The sequence below is a fragment of the Salvelinus sp. IW2-2015 genome, unplaced genomic scaffold (assembly GCF_002910315.2).
Source record: "Salvelinus sp. IW2-2015 unplaced genomic scaffold, ASM291031v2 Un_scaffold285, whole genome shotgun sequence".
NCBI classification, from domain to species: Eukaryota; Metazoa; Chordata; class Actinopteri; order Salmoniformes; family Salmonidae; genus Salvelinus; species Salvelinus sp. IW2-2015.
Window position 1 is genome coordinate 325,034 of NW_019942531.1, and position 27,697 is coordinate 352,730.

The 27,697-nt window shown below is 43.9% G+C and overlaps 1 protein-coding gene across 2 annotated transcripts in view; it reads left to right on the forward strand.

Annotated features, from left to right (window-relative positions):
* The first annotated feature begins 1,894 nt into the window (after nt 1-1,894).
* Nucleotides 1,895-27,697, forward strand: part of b3glcta (beta 3-glucosyltransferase a) — a 147,301-nt gene continuing 121,498 nt past the window's right edge. The window contains exon 1 of one of the 2 annotated variants that reach the window (XM_024135322.2): nt 1,895-2,128. In XM_024135322.2, the coding sequence (XP_023991090.1) occupies nt 2,065-2,128 (64 nt within the window). In that variant the 5' untranslated portion in view covers nt 1,895-2,064. The remainder of the gene's footprint in view (nt 2,129-27,697) is intronic. The other variant, XM_024135321.2, reaches the window with a different exon arrangement.

The following is a 27,697-nucleotide window of genomic DNA, read 5'->3' on the forward strand; positions in this document are numbered from 1 at the left end:
ATTTCACTGTGTTAACATTACAAACAACACTAAAACAGGTGATTGGTTAAAGCATTCTATAGTACAATCACTTTCAAGGCCTCCAAAGTATATAACCTTCATTATCATGGGGACCTGAGAAATTGATCTAGATCAGGGGTATTCAATATGGTCCTAGAGGGCTAAAACATGTCTGGTTTTCATTCTCGCCTCCTAATCAGGGATGGATTTAGACCTGGAGCAGTAGGTGAGTGAACTCCCTGGCCAATCATATCAATTTATCAACTACCTACCTGTAGAAAATAAATCCATCAGTACTTCGAACCTTGAGGGCTGGTGATTCTACTCAGAGAACACAATCAGTCAATTCATTCTGCAGACTAGTTTTGGCTGTAGCCTTAATTTTGGTCAGGAGCATGGCTGTTAGCTGTTGCTTTTCACCCAAGTATGTCACCTGCGCACAGACAACACTGTTATTACAGTGTTACCACAACACTGTTCATTCCAACTGCTGCAAAGTGTGAAAAAAGCTGGGATATTGGCTTGCATTGGTTTTGTGCTACACATGTTAAACAGTTAGCATATGGTGACAGTGGCCAGGTAAACAAAACCAAAGCATGAATTGTGGTCTTACCTTTTCCATATACTGCTTACAGGGTAAGGAAACCAATATATATTATAATTTTGTAATTTGGGTGAAATTAGCCAAATTGTTTTTTAATGTTTGACTTCAGGTTTGAGGGTAAAGGCCTATAGCACAATTTTTGTGAATGATTATGGATGATGAAATGGAACATGTCAAGTGTTTGTGTGTCCAACAGAGAACCACATTGTAAATGTGGCTATAGACACAATTATTATCTGATTTGTGGCTGCTACCCACCCACAACTGTATTTTTAGATCCAAATGATACAACAGCATTGTAGGGAGAAATGTAATACAGTCGTAAGAATGCACTGCAACTCAAAAGCATGTAGACTGCAGCAGAAATCTCCTCAAGTTGTTTATACATTCTGTTAATTTGGGGAAGGGTGGGAACTATGCATAAACACAACTTCCAATAAACAATTAACTAATTACAAAAGGCTAGATATGAGTCTCATTCCGACAGCATTAAGACATCTCATTACAGCTAACCTCTCATACAATAAAAGCAAGGAGAAAGAAAACATTATGATAGGGACCATATTTCAGAGTTGTGTGAGGCTACACTTTAAATGAAATGACATGAAGACTAAGTTTCTCATATGGTACATACACTTATTTAAGTATTTTTAAAGACTTCATCATTGGCAGTGTAAAATAAAATAAAATATGTGGGGATCACACAAAATGGTTGCACAAAAATAACTGTGTGTAAACCACGCCCCCAAATATTAAAATGAGCCAGCCTCTAGCTGGGCTTGGTGTGGACTAGCCTCTGTTGGCCTTGGTAGGGGCTGGGCCTTGTTGGGCTGGTGTGGGATTGGTGTGGGCTAGCCCATGTTGGGCTTGGTGGGGACTAGCCTCTGTTGGCCTTGGTGGGCTGGTGTGGGTTAGCCCATGTTGGGGACTAGACTTTGTTGGGGTTGTGTTGTTGGCTAGACCGTGTTGGGCTTAGTGTGGGCTACAGACATAAATAGAGATTGATTGAATCTCCGTTATTGTAGACATGATGACTCTAGCTGTCGAAATCTATTGTATAAAATGTTATAATAAAACAGGCCTAATGAAGCATGCATGCGTAGCCTATGTTGCAAAGCTATTTGTGCAGGCTATCATCTAGTCAAATATTAATATAAATAAAGATAGCATTTTACATTTCATTTAGTTTTGAAAGTTTTAATAGATACAATTGTGTCCAACAAAAAAGACGAAGTGCTTGTGTTATTGTAGTCCGCACGACTATGAACAGTGCAGCATTTGGCCACAAGAGCGCGAGCCTGAGCCACACCAGATGCTGGGCAGATGACAACAATCCCGTCCCCTTTAGTCCGAAAAATTGTGGGTAAAGTAAAGCATTCCATTCCAAACACTGCCAAAGCCACACCGGAGGCTGTAAACGGCTTACTTCCACACACTTCAGCATCTCTCCGTCTTGCACGATGATCCCTGACAACCAAGATATCGGACACACAGTTGGTTTTTATTTCATTTTTCTGTCGTTCGGTAAGTTTGACTTACCGTTCTATTTGGGGTTATGCACATTTTACTATTGCTTTATGTGGCAAGTGGCTGGGAGTAGAGCAGGGAGCAGAGAGTAGAGCAAGCACGGTGGCTCCATGTCTTGTTATGGGGACACCGTGTTGCACATCTTGGAAGAGCTAACGCTAGCTAGCCATGTAGCTAGTCAGCAAATGACTGGACATTGCACATATTTGCATCAGGTTAGGAACTTAGAAACTCCTAATTGGAGAAGCTACACATTCGTTAACGACTGCTGGTGTTGAATTGTGTCATTCGTTCATTGTGAATTGCACAAACGCATGTTTTTACTACGACAGCTGAGAACATAAGCTGTGGAAGCTAGCTACTGTATATTGAGTACATTCTAAACTTCCTGACCAGGGGCATATTCTTTACACCGATTCTGTTGCAAAACGTTTCTTAAACGGGAGTCAACGGAACGAAACGGGGAGGGACCTCAATTAATTTGTCCAATATAAACTCTGGTTTTGGCTCTGTTTGCTTCCGTTTGGTTCTTACGATAAACGGTTTCTGTAATGAATACGCCCCAGTGTTTTGCTGGCTGCTGAGTGCGCAGTTTATGGTGTGCAAGTTAGCTTACATTCTATGAAAATTACTTTTAAAAATTGTAACTGTGCGGTTACGTTTGAATAGCTACATTGTATTCATTGATTACTCCGCCCAATAGCTCAAAACGTGATGCATGCATGTGCGACGAATTACTGTAGTTGTCGCCAGGCTATTAGAGCAGCACAGCGGCTAACTGTAAATTAGGTCTCCTATTGCATTATTATTCTGCCAATAAAAGTTCAGGTAACAGATYAGCAATACCTAAAGCCAGGAATAATGCATTATGATGTGGTTATGCATTGTAAGACTTGTCATAAGCATGTATGACCCATAGGTATCAATATGATCAAGATCCATGAACCTGACTAAATAATATTTGTTAAATAAGAATGTTATTCAGCAAACCTGGGTTCAAAATACTATTTGAAATCTTTAAATACTTTGAGGGGGAGGTTTCCTGGACACATTAAGCATAGTCCTTGACGCTATCCAATGGATTGTAAAAATGTGTTGGTAAAAAAGTGTTTTAATTTAAAGTTTTAATTTGCTCCATGGCTCAGGCAGCCAAGTGTATGCTACGGTGAAAGCTGTTTGGATCAGCTAAAGATGATCTATTATATTGCTTAGCTCAGTTGCGACTTGTGAAGAGGAATAACTTTGCTGGTGTTTCTGATTAATAAACAATGCCATGCTGGTGGGTGGTAACATTCAAATAAAACCCAGCCCTCAAAAGAAACGGCATTGGCATGGAAAATATCAGTAGTTTCCACTACAGATTTCCCACTTCAACCACAAATATATCATACTTTGACTAAAAACAATGACTTATTGACTTAGATTCTTGTGCAACATCACGGGTAGGCTAAGCTATGGGAAGCGTCTTTCAGCTGACATTTTTTAAATTTCTGCTCTTGTGGGCATTCAATCAAATAAGATTTGAACCCAGGTCTGCTATTCATTATTCACCATAGTGGTTACAGATTATCTTACCAATTGTCCACACTGTACTGTTGTTACTAACAGCCTCATGAGCATTAATGTAATTGTTGAATGGCATAAGTGAATGGAGTAGATTTTACAAGAATGTATCTGTAACACCACCGTTTTGTAGATTAGCCTATTGTGTGGGCAACCAACTCACTTCCTTGTGGTTATTGTCCTGCCTGAGATTGGAAGATTGGGAGTTCGATCCCTGGCCTAGTCATACCAAAGACTGTAAAAAATGGGTCCCAATGCGTCTCTGCTTGGCACTCAGCAGATTGATTGGCCGGGGTAAGGTCCTACGATAGACTAGCATCTTGTCCAGGGGGTGTACTTGTACATCAAACTGCCTCACGCTACAGAAACAGGATATGGTTCCTGCTCCTATGAGCTGTTCCGGCTCCTACCTACGTATGAGCAGATCATTGCCTTGCTGTGGTTCAAGCAGATCTGTGTCAAAAGCCCAATCAGCCTGACCCTGCCACTTAGTTAAGTAAAAAACTGAGAGATGAGGAAATGTAACCACTTTCAAATTCATAGATGGATCTATGGATGCATAGCCTGGCTAACAGGACTCACGTGGTACACAGTGAAGAGTCAGTTTGTTGGTGCACTATTCACACAGAAATTGGCTTGAGTTTTGATTGGTTCTGTTTTTTCCCCCCGGGGATTGAGAACTCTCCTTGTTTGGATTTGAAAATCCTACAGTTGTATAGGAAGGGGGGTTGCTCGGTGTGTATGTGGTTGTCCACGTCCACATAGTGTGAGGTTGTCCATATGGATGTTTGAGTGCGAAATAAACAGAGGGGAACTAATCAGTAAAAAAGTACAGCCCCAGCAACTTTGTTATTGTTTTTTTTTTGTGGGTTAAATGGAGGTGAGAAGTGTGGCAAAAAAAAAAGTGCAGTACATATTCTGCTGTTCTATTGCGTGAGCAATGATGTCCGAGGGAAAACAAACTGTGTTTTTTGCAGTAACTTCTTTGTTGTTTATATCCCAAACGGATGTGGCAGTTTCACCATTAAGGATTCCAGGTTTAAATATATTTTGGTGCTATAGTTTGTTTGCAAAGACTCAGAGAGGACTCAACCAAAGACTCAACAAAAACATAAACATCTGAGATTTTGGAGTATGATAGGATAAGACAGTTGTGCTATGATCATAAGGTATTAACATTAGGGTTGTGCAGTATCTAGATGTTCATACCGTCATCCAGTTTCTGCACCATACTGGGGTATACGGTATTACGGAAAGTGCACACGGGCGCTGTACTTATTATTTTTTTACGCACAAAACAATTAAGGCAACAGGGATCTTGGGGATTGAATGTCTTGGTTGTAACCAATAAGCTTGATCTTGACATCTAGCCACTTAGCTAGCAAGTTAGCTAACCAAATGCATAGCTGGAGGCCTGAGCTGGATATAATTTATTTGACTCATCTTAGATTTCTTATAGTTAGACTTAACTTATAGTTAGTTATAAGCTGTGGCGTAGCACACAACTCCCGCGAGGCGTGGGTGCCCCCAACCCTCCTCCCCCCAAAACAAGTAATATATATTTTTTAAACGGTATTGAAAATTATACCGTCGGTATTTCGAAATACCCCAGGTATACGGTATAAAACGTATATCACCCAAGCCCATAGCCACGGGAAGTAGGTTTGCTGTGGTGAAATTGCAAAATGCTAGCACCCCTTGCAGATGAGGTGTAAGAATTTTGTACTGTTGCAATAAAAAGGGTACTGAGAGATGACCGTGTCGTGGAGGAGATGACAGCCAAGGTTTGTATTACATTTATTTTAATTAAATGAATGACACACATAGAGAACACAAGGATAAAACACATGCAATACATACATACTAATGTACTAATATGACATGTAACATCAATCAAATTGAACAATGAAAAAATTAAAATTATAACAATGACAGCCATTTATGACCAAGGTGATGGCATGTGCTATCCAAATCGGCCTCAAGATGCCCACAGACAACGCGCCCCACAGAGTGAGCAGAACCCCAGCCCGCTATCGCCAGACAATGGAGACTGAAGTGGTGGCACACAATGCAGGAGAACTCAGTTCTTTGAAGTGGTGGATTTGTTGCAATCAGAAGTGGAGAGGAGATTTGACCAAGAAGGGCTAGGGATATCAGCAAGATGAGAGAACAATAATTGACACAGCAAAAGGAAGCACAACTCAACTGGAATCACAGTCCCTTGATTCCCTTCAACTCCCCATTAGAGTTCTCATTGGGCCTGAAAATATGAGACTGGTCCGACCCAAGCCCGGTGTGCTGAAGCCCGAGCCCTGGTCCGACATCACAGAAATTAAATGAGTCTGATAAAAAAGCCTGATTTCTAGAAAACAGAGCAGTATATTGATTTAAAATGGCGTGGAAAACTATGCAGCGAAGTGAGGAGACAAGGAAACAGCCATTAGGCCTAGAAAAAGTGCAGAGAGGAAAACTCACCTTAAATATATTTTGGTGCTATTGTTTGTTTGCAAAGACTCAGAGAGGACTCAACAAAAACATAAACATCTGAGATGTTGGAGTATGATAGTATAAGACAGTTGTGCTATGATCAACTGAATGGCAAAATAATGTAATATTGTAATAAAGTAGGCTAATGCAAGTGAAGGCATGCATGTATCAAATTCTTGCTTATAATGTACAGTACCAGTCAAAAGTTTGGACACATCTCCTCATTCCAGGGTTTTTCTTTATTTTTACTATTTTCTATATACTGTTTGAGCATATCAGTTGTGTTGTGACAAGGTAGGGGTGGTATACAGAATATAGCCCTATTTGGTTAAGGACCAAGTCCATATTATGGCAAGACCACCTCAAATAAGCAAAGAGAAACGACAATCCATTACCTTTAGGCACGAAGGTCAGTCAATCCGGAAAATTGCTTCAAAGACTTCAAGTAACAGACACATCTCAACATCAACTGTTCAGAGGCGACTGCGTGAATCAGGCCTTCATGGTCGAATTGCTGCAAAGAAAACACTACTAAAGGACACTAATAATAAGAAGAGACGTGCTTGAGCCAAGAAACAAGCGTAAATCTGTCATTTGGTCTGATGAGTCCAAAGTTGAGATTTTTAGTACCAACCACCGTGTCTTTGTGAGACGCAGAGTAGGTGAACGGATGATCTCCGCATGTGTGGTTCCCACCGTGAAGCATGGAGGAGGAGGTGTGGGGGTGCTTTGCTGGTGACACTCAGTGATTTATTTAGAATTCAAGGCACACTTAACCAGCATGGCTACCACAGTATTCTGCAGCGATACGCCTTCCCATCTTGTTTGCGCTCAGTGGGGCTATCATTTGTAAATCTTGGGATGTATTTATATTTGTTTTCTCACTTGCTGTTTTTCAGCAACAGTTTTTGACAACCATCCACCTCCACAGCCACCACTAGCTATAATAACCTTAAGGTCTGTCATTGGAACTCCTTTACCCCAGCTGGGGGGTTTCGATGCCAGTAGACCCGCATAGGGCTAGACGATCTTCCCTCGGACACGACGCCATTCCTCAAACTATTTAATAAAATTCCATATTGTGTTGCGTCTTTGTTAATTCAGTTAAAGCTGTACTCGATTGAAAGGAAACTCCCAAAGTCATATTCTACCGTTATACTAATTTAAAGCAATAGTCATGTGTGGTCACCTAGATGATAATTTCAGCACCGTTTTGATTGGGACAGCACTATCGCACTGCTTTGGGACAAGCATGGGGGACTCGTATTGATAAATCAATCAATGTCAGATTTTAGCATTCACTAAATCTCAGTTTGGCTATTCGGTAACAATTAGGCTGGTAAACAATTGTTGGAAAAATTACTTGTGTCATGCACAAAGTAGATGTCCTAACCGACTTGCCAAAACTATAGTTTGTTAACAAGACATTTGTGGAGTGGTTGAAAAACAAGTTTTAATGATTCCAACCTAAGTGTATGTAAACTTCTGACTTCAACTGTAGCTTACTGTATAATGCATGTTTATGTACAGTATGATGCTCAGCAGGGTAGGGGTCAATTAAATGTTCAATTCAGGCAGTGAATTGAAATTCAGTTCATGAATTGAGAATGGCCAATTATTTTCTATGAGAATTTGTCAATTCAGCAATTGATTTACTTCACCTACTTAATTTATTGATTTGAAAATCACATTGACTTCAACCCTGATGCACAGAATTAGATTTGATTTAAGAACAGAGTAAAGCATTTGTCTGTGATATGAGTCAGGGGCGAAAGAGGAAGATAGTTTAATCAGAGGAGCAGCTGGATATGTTCTAACCCCTGGTGATACAGTCAGTGTTTTACCATAAAGCTCTTTCCATCATCCTAGTATAGAACCAAGTGTAATTCATGCTCATCTTCTTGATCAGCAGCATGATTCATTCTGTATTTTTACTTTTGCGTGCGAGTGTGTGTTTGTGTGTGCTACCAACCATGATCGATATGACGTTCTCACAAAATCAATAGATTTTCATGAAATAGGGCCTACCTTGTTGGTTTTTCCCTGACCTTAACACTAACACTGCATTTTTCATGGGTATAGAAAATATTCCTAGTCCTCTCACTGTGGGTTGAAGGTGAAAACAGTTCTAATAAGGTGGCATTCTTAAGGTTTGCCGTTGCACTGAGAAATAAATGGGCAACCAGCTGAACAAATGTTGTCATCACGACCAGTCAGAGGAAATGGCTTTGAGGCACAGGAGGTCACGCATGCATGAAATGTGGTGACACATGAAAAGCTTTCAAACATAGTTCTCCTCTCTCTTAGACCATGTTCATTGCTAAAATATCAAAGGGAGTACTGAGCTGTCTCTCTCATTGTAAGTGAGTTGGAGAGTGGAGACATTGTTGAAAACAACAAGGCTAACCTAATTTTACTGCAGGGTGTGTAGTGAGGTGCTTATCAGTAGCGCTAGTGGCATCATGCAGGCAGCGCACGCCGAGCATGTGCAATTCAAATGGCTTTCCCCCTCTGTCTGTCTTTGCCCATCTTTCTCTAGGGACTGCCATGAAAAGATGGCAAGTTTCGACAGATGTAGCAGAATGGGGAGTGAACTTTGATGTATTCCTGCAGGAAGTTGGGCTGGGTTGTTTGTGTTACTTACTCTGATTAATCCATCATTAAGTGGATTTTAGACCGCTTCCCATTTCTCAACGATTCAACAAGACTGGGATTTCACGCTCCCAACTTTTGTAGTTTATCTTTGGAATAATTTACATGCTACTATAACACCCCTTCTCTCTAAGCCGATCAACTGAAACAAGACAAGCTGGAAGTGAAATTGGCCTCCTCTCTGTGTGCTATTAAAACCCCAAGTGAGATCCATGTTTTTGAGATCCTCTTAACAATCATATGCAATGGTTCTCAGATAGATTTTGCATATCATTTTGCTCGTTTTGTAATTTCAGAATTTGGCCGTTTATGATCATTTCATAGAGTGGTTAAAGGGATACTTTGGGATTTTGGCAATGACGCCCTTTACTGTATCTATTGCCATAGTCGGATGAACTCGGATACCATTTTTGTCTCTCTGCATCCAGTTTAAAGGAAGTTAGAGGTAGTTACGTGAGCCAATGCTAACTATCGTTAGCGCAATGACAAGCAGTTACCGTAGACTTCCAGTCTATGTGCTAATGCTAGTTAGAAATTGTGCTAACGCTAGTTAGCAACTACCTTTAAACCTCACACAGAGACATACAAATGGTATCCACAAGTTTCATCTGACTCTGGGGAAGTAGATAAAGGGCTTCATTGCCAAAATCAGCCGTACTGTAGGACTGTGTGTGTTTCAGCTATACTCAAATCAAACTTTATTTGTCACATGCGCCAAATACAACAAGTGTAGACCTTACCGTGAAATGCTTACTTACAAGCCCTTAACTCTTCTTGAACTGTACTGTTGGTTAAGAAAATATTTTCCAGATAAACTAAAGTAAAAAACAGTCAAAAGTAACACAATAAAATAACAATAACGAGGCTACAGTATATACAGGGGGTACAGGTACCAAGTCAATGTGCGGGGGAACAGGTTAGTCGAGGTAATTTCTACCTGTAGGTAGGAGTGACTATGCATAGATAATAAACAGCGAGTAGCAACAGTGTACAAARCAARTGGGGGGGGGGGGGGGKSAATGTAATAGTCCGGTGGCCATTTTATTAGTTGTTCAGCAGTCTTATGGCTTTGGGGTAGAAGCTGTTAAGAAGCCTTTTGGTCCTAGACTTGGCGCTCCGGTTCCGCGTGCCGTGCTGTAGCAGAGGAAACGGTCTATGACTTGGGTGACGGAAGTCTCTGACAGGTGTCAGTGTGTTTCAGCCTTACTTCAGGATGGTGTTGTGTTTGTTAGCCATACTGTAGGACTGTGTGTGTGTGTGTCTCTGTATTTCTCTGTGTGTGTGTGTGTGTGTGTGTATTTCAGCCGTACTGTAGGACTGTGTGTTTTTCAGCTATATTGTAGGTGTCAGTGTGTTTCAGCCTTACTTCAGGACTGTGTGTGTTTCAGCTATACTGTAGGTGTCAGTGTGTTTCAGCCGTATTTCAGGACGGTGTGTGTTTCTTAGCCATACTGTAGGATTGTGTGTGTTTCAGCTATACTGTAGGTGTCAGTTATGGATACACCGATATTACATTTTTGTCCGATACCGATATCCAATATTTTCCTTGCCAAAAAAAACTATACCGATATTTATAATTTTAGCGGCCTTTTAAGCATTCTAGTTCAGTGAAATAGTTGAAACACACACAGAGACCAAAAAGTTATTTTGTTGACATTTACATATGTCCCCATTTACGTATGTTTACCAGTAAAACATAATCAAAACCTATTTCTTTCACTTACTTGCTGTGCTGTTTCGTTGTTCATTTGTTCAGTCTCAACCAGGAATTCATCATGCATGTCAAGCAGTGAAATTTCAGCTCTGTCTGTCCGTGGCCTCTCTTCCTCTGTGCGCACTGTCACTGTGTCCGTTTCCATCTTGTCCAGATGTGTCTGTAACATTTCACGTAAACCCTGTTTCTTGTCTGCATCTAAGTAGCGGTCCTTGTACCTAGCATCGAGCATGGTGGCGACACAGTAAAGAGGCTCAGAGAGAATGCCACCGAATCGCTTGTTTACAGCCTCTACAGTCGTGGCCAAAAGTTTTGAGAATGACACAAATATTAATTTCCACAAAGTTTGCTGCTTCAGTGTCTTTTAGATATTTTTGTCAGATGTTACTATGGAATACTGAAGTATAATTACAAGCATTTCATAAGTGTCAAAGGCTTTTATTGACAATTACATGAAGTTGATGCAAAGAGTCTATATTTGCAGTGTTGACCCTTCTTTTCAAGACCACTGCAATCTGCTCTGGCATGCTGTCAAATAACTTCTGGGCCACATCCTGACTGATGGCAGCCCATTCTTGCATAATCAATGCTTGGAGTTTGTCAGAATTTGTGGGTTTTTGTTTGTCCACCCGCCTCTTGAGGATTGACCATAAGTTCTCAATGGGATTAAGGTCTGGAGAGTTTCCTGGCCATGGACCCAAAATATTGATGTCTTGTTCCCCGAGCCACTTAGTTATCACTTTTGCCTTATGGCAAGGTGCTCCATCATGCTGGAAAAGTCATTATTTGTCACCAAACTGTTCCTGGATGGTTGGGAGAAGTTGCTCTCGGAGGATGTGTTGGTACCATTCTTTATTCATGGCTGTGTTCTTAGGCAAAATTGTGAGTGAGCCCACTCCCTTGGCTGAGAAGCAACCCCACACATGAATGGTCTCAGGATGCTTTTACTGTTGGCATGACACAGGACTGATGGTAGCGCTCACCTTGTCTTCTCCGGACAAGCTTTTTTTCCGGATGGCCCAAACAAACGGAAAGGGGATTCATCAGAGAAAATGAATTTACCCCTGTACCTTTTGCAGAATATCAGTCTGTCCCTGATGTTTTTCCTTGAGAGAAGTTCTTGACACCAGGCCATCCTCCAAAAGTCTTCGCCTCACTGTGCGTGCAGATGCACTCACACCTGCCTGCTGCCATTCCTGAGCAAGCTCTGTACTGGTGGTGCCCCGGTCCCGCAGCTGAATCAACTTTAGGAGACGGTCCTGGTGCTTGCTGGACTTTCTTGGGCGCCCTGAAGCCTTCTTCACAACAATTGAACTGCTCTCCTTGAAGTTCTTGATGATCCGATAAATGGTTGATTTAGGTGCAATCTTACTGGCAGCAATATCCTTGCCTTTGAAGCCCTTTTTGTGCAAAGCAATGATGACGGCACGTGTTTCCTTGCAAGTAACCCTGTTTGACAGAGAAAGAACAATGATTCCAAACACCACCCTCCTTTTGAAGCTTCCAGTCTGTTATTCAAACTCAATCAGCATGACAGAGTGATCTCTAGCCTTGTCCTCGTTAACACTCACACCTGTGTTAATGAGAGAATCACTGACATGATGTCAGCTGGTCCTTTTGTGGCAGGGCTGAAATGCAGTGGAAATGTTTTTGGGGGATTCAGTTAATTTGCATGGCAAAGAGGGACTGCAATTAATTGCAATTCATCTGATCATTCTTCATAACATTCTGGAGTGTATGCAAATTGCCATTATACAAACTGAGGAAGCAGACTTTTTGAACATTTATATTTGTGTCATTCTCAAAACTTTTGGCCACGACTGTAGTAGAGTACTTTTGCAAGTTTTAACCCCACGGTCTGTGTCGGCAGTTATGTTGACCAGGCGTTTCATTGCCATGACAGAGGGTATCACGTCTGCTGCAGACGCAGTTGATTAACTTATTTCTCGAGTCAGTTGTTCGAATGGAGCTAGGAGTGTGTTCATGTTTCCAAGTCTCAAACATGGTCTCTAATGCCATTGAAATGGCAGCAGCGGTATGAGAACCAGCACATTCTTGAACATGCAATACGGCTTTCCTCAGTATGAAATCCTCGTCGACCCACTGTGCTGTCAGACTCAGCATGCTCATGGGGCTGACATCGCTGGTCCAAATGTCTGTTGTGAAGTTAATAGCAGTAGCAAGTAGCTCATGGATGTGCATTTCAACAATACTGTGTAACTCCAGTAGGGCAACAGCTGAAAAATAGCGCTCGACCAGTCGGCGAAAGCCAACATCATCCACAACAGAGAACGGTTGATTGTCAAGGGCAATGAATTACATTATCATGGTGTTAATGGATTTCACCTTTGAATGAGCTATTATAATGGGCTATTATACTGTACATGGTGTCCAGGTCAGGATAATAAAAACATGCATTTATTAAAGACAGAAAGAATGTTGGTACTTATTTATTTTGATCCAAAGCCATGAATAAGTGAGTCACTCAGCTTTATGTAGGTGCCGGCTATATGACTGTGTCATCAACTTGATAATATATAACGATATTTGAGGTTATTTTGAATTTTAAAAAATGAAAGAGAGTGATTGTAATCTGAATAAATGCCAAAATAATATTTGTAAAGGCCAAAACATTTATGTTTTTAGAGGGAGAGAAACTCTGGGCCAATTGTGCGCCGCCCATAAAGGCCAAAATATAGCCCTGCTAATAGCCATAATGGTGCTGTACAACGTGACTGTGTGTGTTTGAAAGAGTATTTTTATCATTATTTTATTAAGGAAAGCATAAAGATGCTGATGAAGAAATACAGTACTGTACAGTATATGCTTTTACATTTGGATAATAAAGCATTCAACACATTTTGAAGACAGAAGCCACCTGCATTTGTTTATTAAGCTACTATGCAGTCTGACAAGTAAACATAGCCTACAGTACATACTGTAGTAAACATGGGAAAGTGCCTAATTCCTCACATAAGGGAGAGCAGGCCATGTTCAGTCTTTCTCGGTGACCTCAAGTACTCATTAACTCTGTCTTCAATGCTTTTTGTGGTTGCATCAGTCATGGACAGACACTTCTGAGACACAGTATTAATGATGAACACCCGGAGGTTCACTGGTAAGCCACATTTGCCTCGGGATCCATCCCAATTGGTATTCTGTGCCCACTTGTGGTATCTCTCTTCGGTTACACATCCATGGAATAGCAGAACAGCATAACGGCCCGGGCGGCCCTTGCTGTGCCTGGTGAGCAGTTGGTCAATTTCTGTTGTCAGGAGAGGAATGGAAATGTCAGGGTGTACCGACGACCTGACGAACCCGCCAAGTATGTTGACTCTGCCTGTCGGAGGTGGAGTTCCAGAGCTCACAGGTGTGCCTGGGATGGATTGTGACTCCATCTCGTTCCTCGCCCTCTTCAACGCGTCATTCTCCACCTGACTCTCCGCCAATGCCGCCTGGCTCTGGACCAATGCATCAGCTGACGCCCGTATCTCTGCCCTCCAATAATGTTTCTCTTTCTGATGGTCTGCCTTCAATGACTCGATCTGTCTTCAAAGTTTGAATCTGATCCATGTGCACCTTCATCAGATGAGCAGAATGGTACCGCGCTGAGCCCCCATCGATTACAGTGGCCTATGATAGAAACGGTAGATCAATTAAGAATTAAAAGTGACTCCAACACACAAATGCTGCGTACACATTTGAAGAATCTAGCAAAACTAACCGCTTTCTTGGCAACCATGCGTTTTTCGACGTGGCCCGTTGTCCAGCCCTTTGTCCACTGATCTCCACGGATGGTTGTTTGCATGTTTGTAGTACACCATTTGTGTCACGATCGTCGTAATGAGGCAGAGTGGACCAAGGCGCAGCGTGATAGAAAGACATCTTCTTTATTATGAAGACGAAACAAAAAAACAACAAACAGACGACCGTGAAGCTATTCAAACAAATAGTGCTGACACTAAACACTACACATAGACAATTACCCACCAAAAGCCTACTGTCTATGGCTGCCTTAAATATGGCTCCCAATCAGAGACAATGAATGACAGCTGTCTCTGATTGAGAACCATTCAGGCAACCATAGACTTACCTAGACACCTACACTCAACACAAACCCATACACTCGCCCAAAACCCCCTATACACATACAACCACCCCAGGATGCGAGACAGAGTCTAAGCACAAAACATCCCCCCTGTCAGCAGCCCTGACCTAAACCAAATAGTTACAGAACAACAAAATAACTGAAGGCCAGGCGAGACAGTACACCCCCCCCGCCCAAACGGTGCGGACTCCGGCCGCAAAACGCTGAGCACCAGACAGGGAGGGTCCGGGTGGCGCTTCCTTACGTGCGGCGGCTTTGGGTGCGGGACGTGACCTCCCACTCCACCATAGTTAATACGCGCGCTTTTGGTGGCTCTGGCATGATTGTTCCTTTAATCGGTTGGCGGCTCTGGCAGGATCCTGGTGCATTGGCGGCTCTGGGCAGATCCTGGCTGCATGGGCGGCTTCTGGGCAGATGCCGGCGATTGCCTCTGGCAGATCTGGCGGCCTGGCAGATGCTGCGATTCGGCCTGGCAGATCTGGCTGGCTGGCAGCTGCTGGCAGATCGCTGGCTGGCTGGGCGGCTCTGGCAGACCGTTGGCTCTGCAGACTTGATTGGCGCCTCTGGCAGATCCTGGCTGGATGCGGGCTCTGGCTGGTCATTGGCTGGCTGACGGCTCCTGCGCCTTGTATCCTGTCCTGCGGGACGGGCCTCTGGCTGATCCTGTCTGGCGGAAGGCTCTGGCTGCTCCTGTCTGGCGGACGGCTCTGGCTGCTTCCTGACTGGCGGATCGCTCTAGCGGCTCGGGACAGACCGGGCAGCTCTGTACGGCTCGGACAGAAGGGCCGGCTCGTGACCGCTCCCGTGACAGGACTGTGGGCCTGACGCGCTTGCGCGACACACTTGACGGCTCGGGACAGACGGCGGCACTCTGACGGCGATCACGGGAGCAGCGACCTGACCGACCGGGCAGCGTCTCTGACGGCTCTGGGTAGAGGACGGATAGCGCAGGCGGCTCTGGGGCAGACGGACAGTGCAGGCGGCACTGGGCAGACGGCAGACTCTGGCGGCTGAGGCGCACAGTAGGCCTGGTGCCGTGGTACCGGAACTGGAGGTACCGGGCTGGAGACACGCACCATACGGCGAGTGCGTGGAGGAGGAACAGGGCTCTGGAGACACACTGGAAGCCTGGTGCGTGGTGTTGGCACTGGTGGTACTGGGCTGGGGCGGGAGGTGGCGCCGGATATACCGGACATGCAGGCGTACTGGCTCCCTTGAGCACTGAGCCTGCCCACCTTACCTGGTTGTATGCTCCCCGTCGCCCGACCAGTGCGGGGAGGTGGAATAACCCGCACTGGGCTGTGTAGGCGAACCCGGGGACACCATGCGTAAGGCTGGTGCCATGTATCGCCGGCCCGAGGGGAGACCCACTGGAGACCAGACGCGTTGAGCCGGCTTCATGGCACTGGCTCAATACTCAATCTAGCCCTGCCAGTGCGGGAGAGTGGAGATAACCCGCACCGGGCTATGCACACGTACAGGAGACACCGATGCGCTCGTTCCGCATAACACGGTGTCTGCCCATACTCTCGCACTCCACGGTAAGATAGGGAGTTGGCGCAGGTCCCTACCTGACTTCGCCCACACTCCCTTGTAGCCTCCCCAAGAAATTTTTGGGTTTTACTCGGCGGGCTTCCAGCCTTGCTTCCGTGCTGCCTCCTCATATCGCCTCCTCTCGGCTTTAGCTGCCTCCAGCTCTTCACGAGGGAGGCGAATTCTCCCGGTTGTGCCCAAGGTCCCTTACCTTCCAGTATCTCCTCCAAGTCCAAAGAATCCTGTATGCGCTGCTCCTGCTGCTGCTTAACAGCTGCTTGGTCCGAGTTTGGTGGGTAATTCTGTCACGATCGGCGCTAATGAGGCAGAGTGGACCAAGGCGCAGCGTGATAGAAAGACATCTTCTTTATTATGAAGACGAAACAAAAAAACAAAACAAACAAACAGACGACCGTGAAGCTATTCAAACAAATAGTGCTGACACTAAACACTACACATAGACACTTCTCCCAAACCCCCTATACCATACAACCACCCCAGACGAGACAACTATACACAAACATCCCCCCTGTCACACCCTGACCTAACCAAAATATTACAGAAAACAAAAATAACTAAGGCCAGGGCGTGACAATTTGTTAAAATGTTTTATTTAACCTTTATTGAATTATCGATTTTATTACACAGTATGCCTAAACATTGATAGGCTATATAAAAAAAAAAGGATTTTTAAGAAAATGTACTGAAACCAAAATACCTTTTGGTTTTGCTGATCCTCTCAGCTCCGGCTCATGTTCAAGTCCTCTTGTGGTGGTCCTAACCCTGGAACGGGTAGCACCATAGAAAGAAGCTGGCTTGATGAAAACAATGTCCATTTCGTCTGTTCCCTTTGGTTGCAATGACATTTTTTTTTAGATAAACAGCTCATTTTGAATGATAACTGTTTCTAGTTATTTTATTAACTGAAGCATAAAGATGTTGATGAATAAATACTGTACTGCTGTTTTGAGTTAGAAATGTAACAGGGATGTTCACACCTGCTGTACAGTAGCCGGGCTACAAGTGTTTGAAAACCTGTTTTCAAAATGCCACCAGCTGTCCATCAGTACTGTAAATAAAAGCGCAGCATCTTGTTTACATCTTGTTTACGTTCTTTATTGTAACCACAATGTCACAAATCATTTGTATCTACCTTTCCAATTACTTTTAGAGTTTGGGATTAATTTGATTAATATTTATGGTGTTTCTATTCTAAGAAAAATGAAAAACCCTCTGGGTTTCTGTTAGACTGGAACGGAAAATATGGTGCTGTACAACATGACGGTCTGGAGTACAGTACTGGGCTATTTTGCTAAAGATTCCCCATGTCGTGCGTGTGAAAATAGATGATTTATCAATGATTTATCAAGACCAGTCCGCACGGAGATGCTTGGGAATATGGTCACTGCAGGGGACCATGTTGTGGGTGTTTCAGGGGAAGGGGGTATATCTGACCTCCATCATCTAGGACATGACAATGGTTAATCAAATCTCCCGATTTCTGCCCATTTCTTTGCGCAGTTTTGCAGGCCTTCTCATACAGCTGCAACTGTATATGCATTCATAAATCAAGACCTTTCTTGAGTGGGCTCTGGGATGATGCAACTGTTGAGAATCTGAGTCTATGATTGTTGTGGGGGGGAAAGGGGTTGAGGGTGTGGGTGTGTGTAAATCCCACAACTGTTGTGAGGTAGCAACAGATGTTAGGGACAATATAGGATGATTCACAATAATTGTTTGCTAGTATAATAAATGCTTGCCAAAATGTAATTTTGGCAATGGCGAGACTGGTGAGAGGTAAAAATCCTTATTATTTATATATATATATATATATATATATATATATATATAATATTATATATATATATATACAGTTTAAGTCAGAAGTTTACATACACCTTAGCCAAATACATTTAAACTCAGTTTTTCACAATTCCTGACATTTAATCCTAGTACAAATTCCCAGTTTAGGTCAGTTAGGATCACCACTTTATTTTAAGAATGTGAAATGTCAGAATAATAGTAGAGAGAATGATTTATTTCAGCTTTTATTTCTTTCATCACATTCCCAGTGAATCAGAAGTTTACATACACTCAATTAGTATTTGTAGCATTGCCTTTAAATTGTTTAACTTGGGTCAAATTTTTCGGGTAGCCTTCCACAAGTTTCCCACAATAAATTGGGTGAATTTTGTCCCATTCCTCTGACAGAGCTGGTGTAACTGAGTCAGGTTTGTTGGCCTCCTTGCTTGCACATGCTTTTTCAGTTCTGCCCACAACATTTCTATAGGATTGAGGTCAGGCTTTGTGATGGCCACTCCAATACCTTGACTTTGTTGTCCTTAAGCCCTTTTGCCAAAACTTTGGAAGTATGCTTGGGGTCATTGTCCATTTGGAAGATCCATTTGTGACCAATCTTTAACTTCCTGACTGATGTCTTGAGATGTTGCTTCAATATATCCACATAATTCTCCTCATCATGGCATCTTTTTTGTGAAGTGCACCAGTCCCTCCTGCAGCAAAGCATCCCACAACATGATGCTGCTTCGGCTTGCAGGCCTCCCCCTTTTTCCTCCAAACAAAATGATGGTGATTATGGCCAGACAGTTCTATTTTTGTTTCATCAGACCAGAGGACATTTCTCCAAAAAGTACGATCTTTGTCCCATGTTGCAGTTGCAAACCGTAGTCTGTCTTTTTTATGGTGGTTTTGGAGCAGCGGCTTCTTCCTTGCTGAGTGGCCTTTCAGGTTATGTCGATATAGGACTCGTTTTACTATGGATATAGATACTGTCACGCCCTGACCTTAGAGCCTTTTTATTTCTCTATTTGGTTAGGTCGGGGTGTGATTTGGGGTGGCATTCTAGTTTTTCTATTGCTTTGTTGGCCGGTATGGTTGCCCAATCAGAGGCAGCTGTCTAACGTTGTCTCTGATTGGGGATCATACTTAGGCAGCCTTTTTTCCACCTTTAGTTTGTGGGATCTTGTTTTTGTGTGTGTGCCTATGAGCAGCCTAGAACTTAACGTTTCGTTTGTATTTGTTGGTTTTTTCGGTGTTAATTTTTAATAAAGTAAGATGTACGCCTACAACGCTGCCCCTTGATCCAATCAATCTCTAAACGAGCGTGACAGATACTTTTGTACCTGTTTCCTCCAGCATCTTCACAAGGTCCTTTGCTGTTGCTCTGGGATTGATTTGAACTTTTCGCACCAAAGTACGTTCATCTCTAGGAGACAGAACGCGTCTCCTTCCTGAGCGGTATGACGGCTGTGTGGTCCTATGGTGTTTATAGTTGCGTACTATTGTTTGTACAGATGAACGTGGCACCTTCAGGCGTTTGGAAATTGCTCCCAAGGATGAACCAGACATGTGGTTCTTGGCCGATTTTCCCTCCAATTGAGTCAAATGATGTCAATTAGCCTATCAGAAGCTTCTAAAGCCATGACATCATTTTCTGGAATTTTCCAGGCTGAACCTATTTTGTAGATGACATTGCCAAGGTCGAGGATTGGTAGGATAGTCAGTTTGGCAGCGTGAGTGGAGGCTTTGTTTTGAAATAGAAAGCCGATTCTAGATTTGACTTTGGATTGGAAATGTTTAATATGAATCTGGAATGAGAGTTTACAGTCTAGCCAGACACCTAGGTATTTGTAGGTGTCCACATATTATAGGTCAGAACCGTCCAGCGTAGTGATGCTAGTCACGCGGGCGGATGTGGGCAGCGAACGGTTGAAAAGCATGCATTTGGTTTTACTAGTGTTTAAGAGCAGTTGGAGGCCACAGAAGGAGTGTTGTATGGCATTGCAGCTCGTTTGGAGGCTAGTTAACACAGTGTCCAAAGAAGGGCCAGATGTATACAGAATGGTGTCGTCTGCGTAGAGGTCGATCAGGGAATCACCCACAGCCAGAGCGACATCATTGATATTTACAGAGAAAAGAGTCGGCCCGAGAATTTAACCCTGTGGTACCCCCATAGAGACTGACAGAGGTCCAGACAACAGGCCCTCCGATTTGAAACACTGAACTCTGTTTGCGAAGTAGTTGGTGAACCAGGTGAGGAAGTCATTTGAAAAACCAAGGCTATTGAGTCTGCCGATAAGAATACGGTGATTGACAGAGTCGAAAGCCTTGGCCAGGTCGATGAAGACGGCTGCACAGTATTGTCTTTTATCGATGGCGATTATGATATCGTTTAGTACCTTGAGCGTGGCTGAGGTGCACCCGTGACCTGCTCGGAAACCGGATTGCATAGCGGAGAAGGTACGGTGGGATTAGAAATGGTCAGTGATCTGTTTATTAACTTGGCTTTCAAAGACTTTAGAAAGGCAGGGCAGGATGGATATAGGTATATAACAGTTTGGGTCTAGAGTGTCTCCCCCTTTGAAGAGGGGGATGAACGCGGCAGCTTTCCAATCTTTAGGGATCTCGGACGATACGAAAGAGAGGTTGAACAGTCTAGTAATAGGGGTTGCAACAATGGCGGCGGATCATTTTAGAAAGAGAGGGTCCAGAACATCTGCTTTCTGGATTTGGCTGAAGGAGAAGCTGGGGAGGCTTGGGAAAGTAGCTACGGGGAGTGCGGAGCTGTTGGCCAGGGTTGGGATAGCCAGGAGGAAACCATTGCCAGCCGTAGAGAAATGCTTATTGAATTGCAAATTTCTGTTTGAAAAAGCTAGCCTTTGCTTTCCTGACTGACTGCGGGTATTGGTTCCTGACTTCCCTGAACAGTTGCATATCGCGGGGTCTATTCGATGCTATTGCAGTCTGCCACAGGATGTTTTTGTGTTGGTCAAGGGCAGTCAGGTCTGGAGTGAACCAAGGGCTATATCTGTTTTTCGTTCTACATTTTTTGACAGGGGCATGCTTATTTAAGATGGTGAGTAAATTACTTTTATAGATTGACCAGGCATCCTCGACTAACAGGATGAGGCCAATATCCTTCCAGGATACCCGGGCCAAGTCGATTAGAAAGGCCTGCTCGCAAAAGTGTTTTAGGGAGCGTTTGATAGTGTGGAGGGGTGGTCGTTTGACCGCAGACCCATAGTTGACGCAGGCAATGATACAGTGATCGCTGAGATCCTAATTGAAAACAGCAGAGGTGTATTTGGAGGGCAAGTTGGTCAGGATAATATCTATGAGGGTGCCCATGTTTACAGATTTAGGGTTGTACCTGGTGGGCTCCTTGATCATTTGTGTGAGATTGAGGGCATCTAGCTTAGATTGTAGGACTGCTGGGGTGTTAAGCATATCCCAGTTTAGGTCCCCTAACAGAATGAACTCTGAAGATAGATGAGGGGCAATCAATTCACATATGGTGTCCAGGGCACAGCTGGAGCTGAGGGGGGGGGGGGGGGTCTATAGCGGGTGGCAACTGTGAGAGACTTATTTCCCTTTGGCAGTTCTATCTTGATGGAAAATGTTGTAGTTGGGATGGAAATCTCAGAATTTTTGGTGCCTTCCTAAGCCAGGATTCAGACACGGCAAGGACATCAGGGTTGGCGGAGTGTGCTAAAGCAGTGAGTAAACAAACTTAGGGAGGAGGCTTCTGATGTTACATGCAGGAATCCAAGGCTTTTTCGATTACAGAAGTCAACAAATGAGAGTGCCTCGGGACACGGAGGGCCTGGATTAACCTCTACATCACCCGCGGAACAGAGGAGGAGTAGGAATAAGGGTACGGCTAAAGGCTATCAAAACTGGTCGTCTAGTGCATTGGGGACAGAGAATAAAAGGAGCAGATTTCTGGGCGTGGTAGAACAAATTCAGGGCATAATGTGCAGACGGGTATGGTGGGGTGCAGGTACAGTGGCCCTAGCCCAGGCACTGAGTGATGATAAGAGAGGTGCATCTCTGGACATGCTGGTTATACTGGGAGATGTCACCGCATGTGTGGAAGGTGGGACAAAGGATCTATCTGAGGCATGTAGAGTGGACTAAGGCTCTGCAGTAAACTAAAACAATGATAACGATCCTAAACAACAGTATACAAGGTATATTAACATTTGAGAGAGTCATAAGGCGAGGCATAAAGCAATCACAGGTGTTGATTGGGAGAGCTAGCTAAGACAACAACGGGTAAGACAACAACAGCTAATCAGTTAAGACAACAACAACAGTTAAAATGGCGATGAATGGGCAGAGAGGGTCGGTTAACTACACACAGGGCCTGAGTTCGGAGATAGGGCCGACAGATAAACAAAAAATAAACAAAGTGGGGTACCGTGATTAATGAACAGTCCAGCAGGCATCAGCTATGTAGCTGTCAAGAGAATTTTCAATCCCAATGATAATAACTATCAATCAATAGCTTTGACCAATCCAGGTTTGACCGACCAGGTTTGTAAGACCATGGGTTTAATAATAATTAGTCAAAGACTCAGCTTATGCAAAAAGATAGTACAGTTTATTCACGAGAACGCTCTAATGGCCATTATACAAAGACATCCATTTTATAGCTGCGCACATACTTCCACACAAACAGTAGGTATCCTACGCACATACTTCCACACAAACAGTAGGTGAGTTTTATCCTTCTCTATAGTTCTCAGCACTGTGTATCACTGCCCAGCCGACAGTTCCATTCACCCGAGATTAGGGAAACCTTGAGAAGAACTCCCTATGCTATCCTAGGTTCCTCAGAGGCCTAGTTAGGTCGGTCCAAACACAGTTTAACCGTTCTCGTTTTTTTCTTCGGCACACTCATACAAGTTCAAATCCTAAGCTACACCTTGCTCAGACAGTCTGTGTTTTTCCACTATACAGATACATTGTTTAACCTAATTCTGACTAAAACTACACACATCATCAGATTATAATTTTATGATTGTAATCAATTTCATACAGTTATAAGGTTTCAGAGTGGAATTATTTTATCATTATCTTTCAACATATACATTATTTTATCAGTAGCCAAGTGATCTTAGGGTCCAGTGTACAGCTATAGATGGAACAGGGAAGCCGCGGGGTAGTCATTACTACGCTAGCACGCGGGAGACACGGCGTTTAAAGTTTGCAGGTCGGGGTAAGTAGAAGCGTCTGCTCCGACGTCCGACAAAGGCCGGTTGAGGGCAGAGCAGATTAAATTACGTCTGCGGACCAGTCGTGGTGGTACGGCGGGGCGCCGTGTCGACAAAGGGTTCTGGCTAGATGGCGAAAGAGGTATTGTAGTTGTAGTTATTTTGTTTGCTAGCCGGGAGATGTGCCTTACTCGTGGCTAACTGGTGCTAGCTTCGAGGCAGGGGCGTTAGCCACGATAGCCACTCGGTAGCAGTTAGCTAGCAGCAATGATCCGATGCAAAGGTCCAGAGTTTACGGCAAGTATCCGGTCGAGTAGTGGATTCTAGCCATGTTGGGGGTAGAGTCCGGGAGGCATCGGCTGAGTAGCCGGGTGATCACAGAGTAGGCCGGGAGGTGGGCCTGGCTCAGGGCTAGCTTCGGGGCTGGGTCACTCGGTGGCAGCTAGCTAGCTGTGATGATCAGGAGTAATGGTCCAGGGTTTACGGCAGGAATCCGACATTGTAGTGGAGAAAAACAGTCCGAGGCTGGCAGGTATTATCCATGCTAAAAAAATGTCTGGTGCCTGTGCAGAAGGTAAAGGCCGCTAGCAGTGCCTAACAATGACTAAATAGCTAGTAGCTAATTAGCTGGTTAGCCTCTGATGGTTAGCTTCTGATGGAGGTTCTGGCTAGGTCTAAATAATTTTTTAGGATCCGTGTCATATTGAGTGAGTATGGTTACCGGAAGGTATATTTAATTTAAATATGGAAAAGAGATTGAAAAATAAATTGAAATATATACAAAAAAGACTGAAAATACAAAAAGTAAACGAGAGGACGACAAACCACGTCTGGACTAAACAATCTTGATATCAGTAAAAACATTTAACTAATTGGTAGGTCTACCTTTACTTGTTACTTCTATTAACTTTCATTATCCTCCCTCTTCATAAGGGAGAGAAATTTGAAAATATCTTCAAGATTTGTGGATTTTATGTAATGGAATTACAAGGCAGTGTTTCTTAAATGTACACAAGGCAAATCATAACTGTTAATGTTAGTTGGCAGGGGTTTTTACTTCAACATGATTGTGTGTTGATGTATTTCTAATACCCTTTAAGATTTTTTTCTGCTAGATGTTGTGTAAGAGCCCTTTTCTATCTGTTTGGTCAGAAATCAAAGCCTTTGCTTATTCCACATTTTTAGGATGGAAATTAGTTGAAAAATGTATATATATGCCTTAATTTAAAAAAAATACAGACTTAGCTTTCATTTGACACCCATTTTTACATCTTCCTATAAACACGTTGGTGCTCATGGGTCCTTTTAGATGGAAATGCCCCGAGGCTAGCTAGTAGTGCTACCTAACTTTCGCCAATTAACCGGTGTGCGACCTTGGTAAAATTGGTTTGACATGACATTGGATAGCCTGTCTCTGGGGCTAGTTAGGGACTGTCAATAAATTACACAATGTAAATTATTTTCATGCTGCGCATCTTTTAGTTGTCTCAATGCTTTCAGTATTCGTATATGAATTTCTACAATTTATAGTTTGTTTGAGGTTTTTAATTCATTGAAATTTGGAGCTGTTGACATTTTCAAACATTGTCTCATGTACATTGTGTAATTGGCTAACTAGCCCCATAGGGATATCGAATGTCAAAATAAATTGACCATGGGCATTACGATCGGGTTGCGTGCAGCTGCGCACCGAATTGATGATTACTTTGATGCTGTGGGTATGTGGGGAGGATTGAAATAAACCCAACCCAAAGAAAACTGTTACGGTACCCTTCATTCCATGACATACCATTATGACCAAAAGTATCCTATTTAAAACATTTTGTTAATTTTAACACTAGAATAAAGGTTTCTGCCTCATATCGATGCTACATAGGCAGTTTTCAAAATGAGAAGTTGCTTTTTAACCGTTCACACTAAGCTCTCTTTGGGAAGCTGATTCTGTTGAGAGCTGTTTGTGCTATTTGTGTAGCCAAACCTGTTTGCGTTTATGTACGCTAAAGCGCTTAAGCTCTTAATGTTAATTATCGTTTTCTTGTCTGTTTGTCGATTAGCAGTAAGCACTCCGTGGAGCTGTGTGAGTCCGGCGCCGATAGAGATGGCAGCCTCGCTTCGCGTTCCTTGGAAAATATGCAGTATTTTGTTTTTTTACGTGTTATTTCTTACATCGGTACCCCGGGTAATCTTAGGTTTCATTACATACAGTCGGGAGGAACTACTGAATATACGATTAACGTCAACTCACCATCGTTCCTACCAGGAATATGACTTTCCCGAAACGGATCCAGTGTTTTGCCTTCCACACAATACAATGGATCTGATCCCAGCCGACGACCCTGTGCGACGCCGAAAAAGGGGAAAACGTGGCGGTCTCGTGGTCAGGCTTCGGAGACGGGCACATCGCGCTCCACTCCCTAGCATACTACTCGCCAATGTCCAGTCTCTTGACAATAAGGTTGATGAAATCCGAGCACGGGTAGCATTCCAGAGAGACATCAGGGATTGCAACGTGCTCTGCTTCACGGAAACATGGCTAACTCAAGGGACGCTAACGGAGTCGGTGCAGCCAGCTGGTTTCTCCATGCATCGCGCGACAGAAACAAACATCTTTCCGGTAAGAAGAGGGCGGGGGGGTATGCCTTATGATTAACGAGAGTGGTGTGACCATCATAAATAACACACAAGAACTCAAGTCGTTCTGTTCACCTGATCTAGAACTCCTCACAATCAAATGTCGACCGCTTATCTACCAAGGGAATTCTCGTCAATCATAATCACAGCCGTATACATTCCCCCCCAAGCAGACACATGGATGGCCCTGAACGAACTTTATCTGACTCTTTGTAAACTGGAAACACACACCCTGAGGCTGCATTCATCGTAGCTGGGGATTTTAACAAGGCTAATCTAAACAAAACTCCCTAAATTCTATCAGCATATCGATTGTGCTACCAGGGCTGGAAAAACACTGGACCATTGCTACACTAATTTCCGCGACGCTTACAAGGCCCCTCCCGCCCCCTTTCGGAAAAGCTGACCACGACTCCATTTTGTTGATTCCTGCCTACAAACAGAAACTCAAACAACAGCTCCCGCGCTCAGGTCTGTTCAACGCTGGTCCGACCAATCTGAATCCACGCTTCAAGACTGCTTCGATCACGCGGATTGGAATATGTTCGCATCGCGTCCACAACAATATTGACGAATATGCTGATTCGGTGAGCGAGTTCATTAGGAAGTGCATTGACGATGTCGTACCCCAGCAACGATAAAAACATTCCCAAACCAGAAACCGTGGATTGACGGCAGCATTCGCGTGAAACTGAAGCGCGAACCACTGCTTTTAACCAGGGCAAGGTGACGGAAGCATGACCGAATACAACAGTGTAGCTATTCTCTCCGCAAGGCAATCAAACAGGCTAAGTCTCAGTACAGAGACAAAATCGAGTCGAAATTCAACAGCTCAGACAAAGAGTAAGTGGATGTGGCAGGGTCTACAGTCAATCACGGATTACAAAAAGAAAACCAGCCCCGTCGAGGACCAGGATGTCTTGCTCCCAGACAGGCTAAACACTTTTTTGCCCGCTTTGAGGACAATACAGTGCACTGACACGGCCCCTACCAAAACCTGCGGGTCTCCTTCACTGCAGCCGAGGTGAGTAAAACATTTAAACGTGTTAACCCTCGCAAGGCTGCAGCCCAGACGGCATTCCCAGCCGCGTCCTCAGAGCATGCGCAGACCAGCTGGCTGGTGTGTTTACGGACATATTCAATCAATCCTTATCCCAGTCTGCTGTTCACATGCTTCAAGAGGGCCACCATTGTTCCTGTTCCCAAGAAAGCTAAGGTAACTGAGCTAAACGACTATCGCCCCGTAGCACTCACTTCCGTCATCATGAAGTGCTTTGAGAGACTAGTCAAGGACCATATCACCTCCACCCTACCGGACACCTCAGACCCACTCCAATTTGCTTACCGACCCAATAGGTCCACAGACGACGCAATCGCAACCACCTGCACACTGCCCTAACCCATCTGGACAAGAGGATACCCATGTGAGAATGCTGTTCATCGATTACAGCTCAGCATTTAACACAATGACCTCCAAACTCGTCATCAAGCTCGAGACCCTGGGTCTCGACCCCGCCCTGTGCAACTGGGTCCTGGACTTCCTGACGGGCCGCCCAAGTGGTGAGGGTAGGTAACAACATCTCCACCCGCTGACCCTCAACACTGGGCCCACAAGGGTGCGTTCTGACCCTCTCCTGTACTCCCTGTTCACCACGACTGCGTGGCCATGCCACGCCTCCAACTCGATCATCAAGTTGCGGATGACACTACAGTGGTAGGCTTGTCACCAACAACGACGAGACGGCCTACAGGGAGGAGGTGAGGGCCCTCGGAGTGTGTGTCAGGAAAATAACCTCATACTCAACGTCAACAAAACAAAGGAGATGATTGTGGACTTCAGGAAACAGCAGAGGGAGCACCCC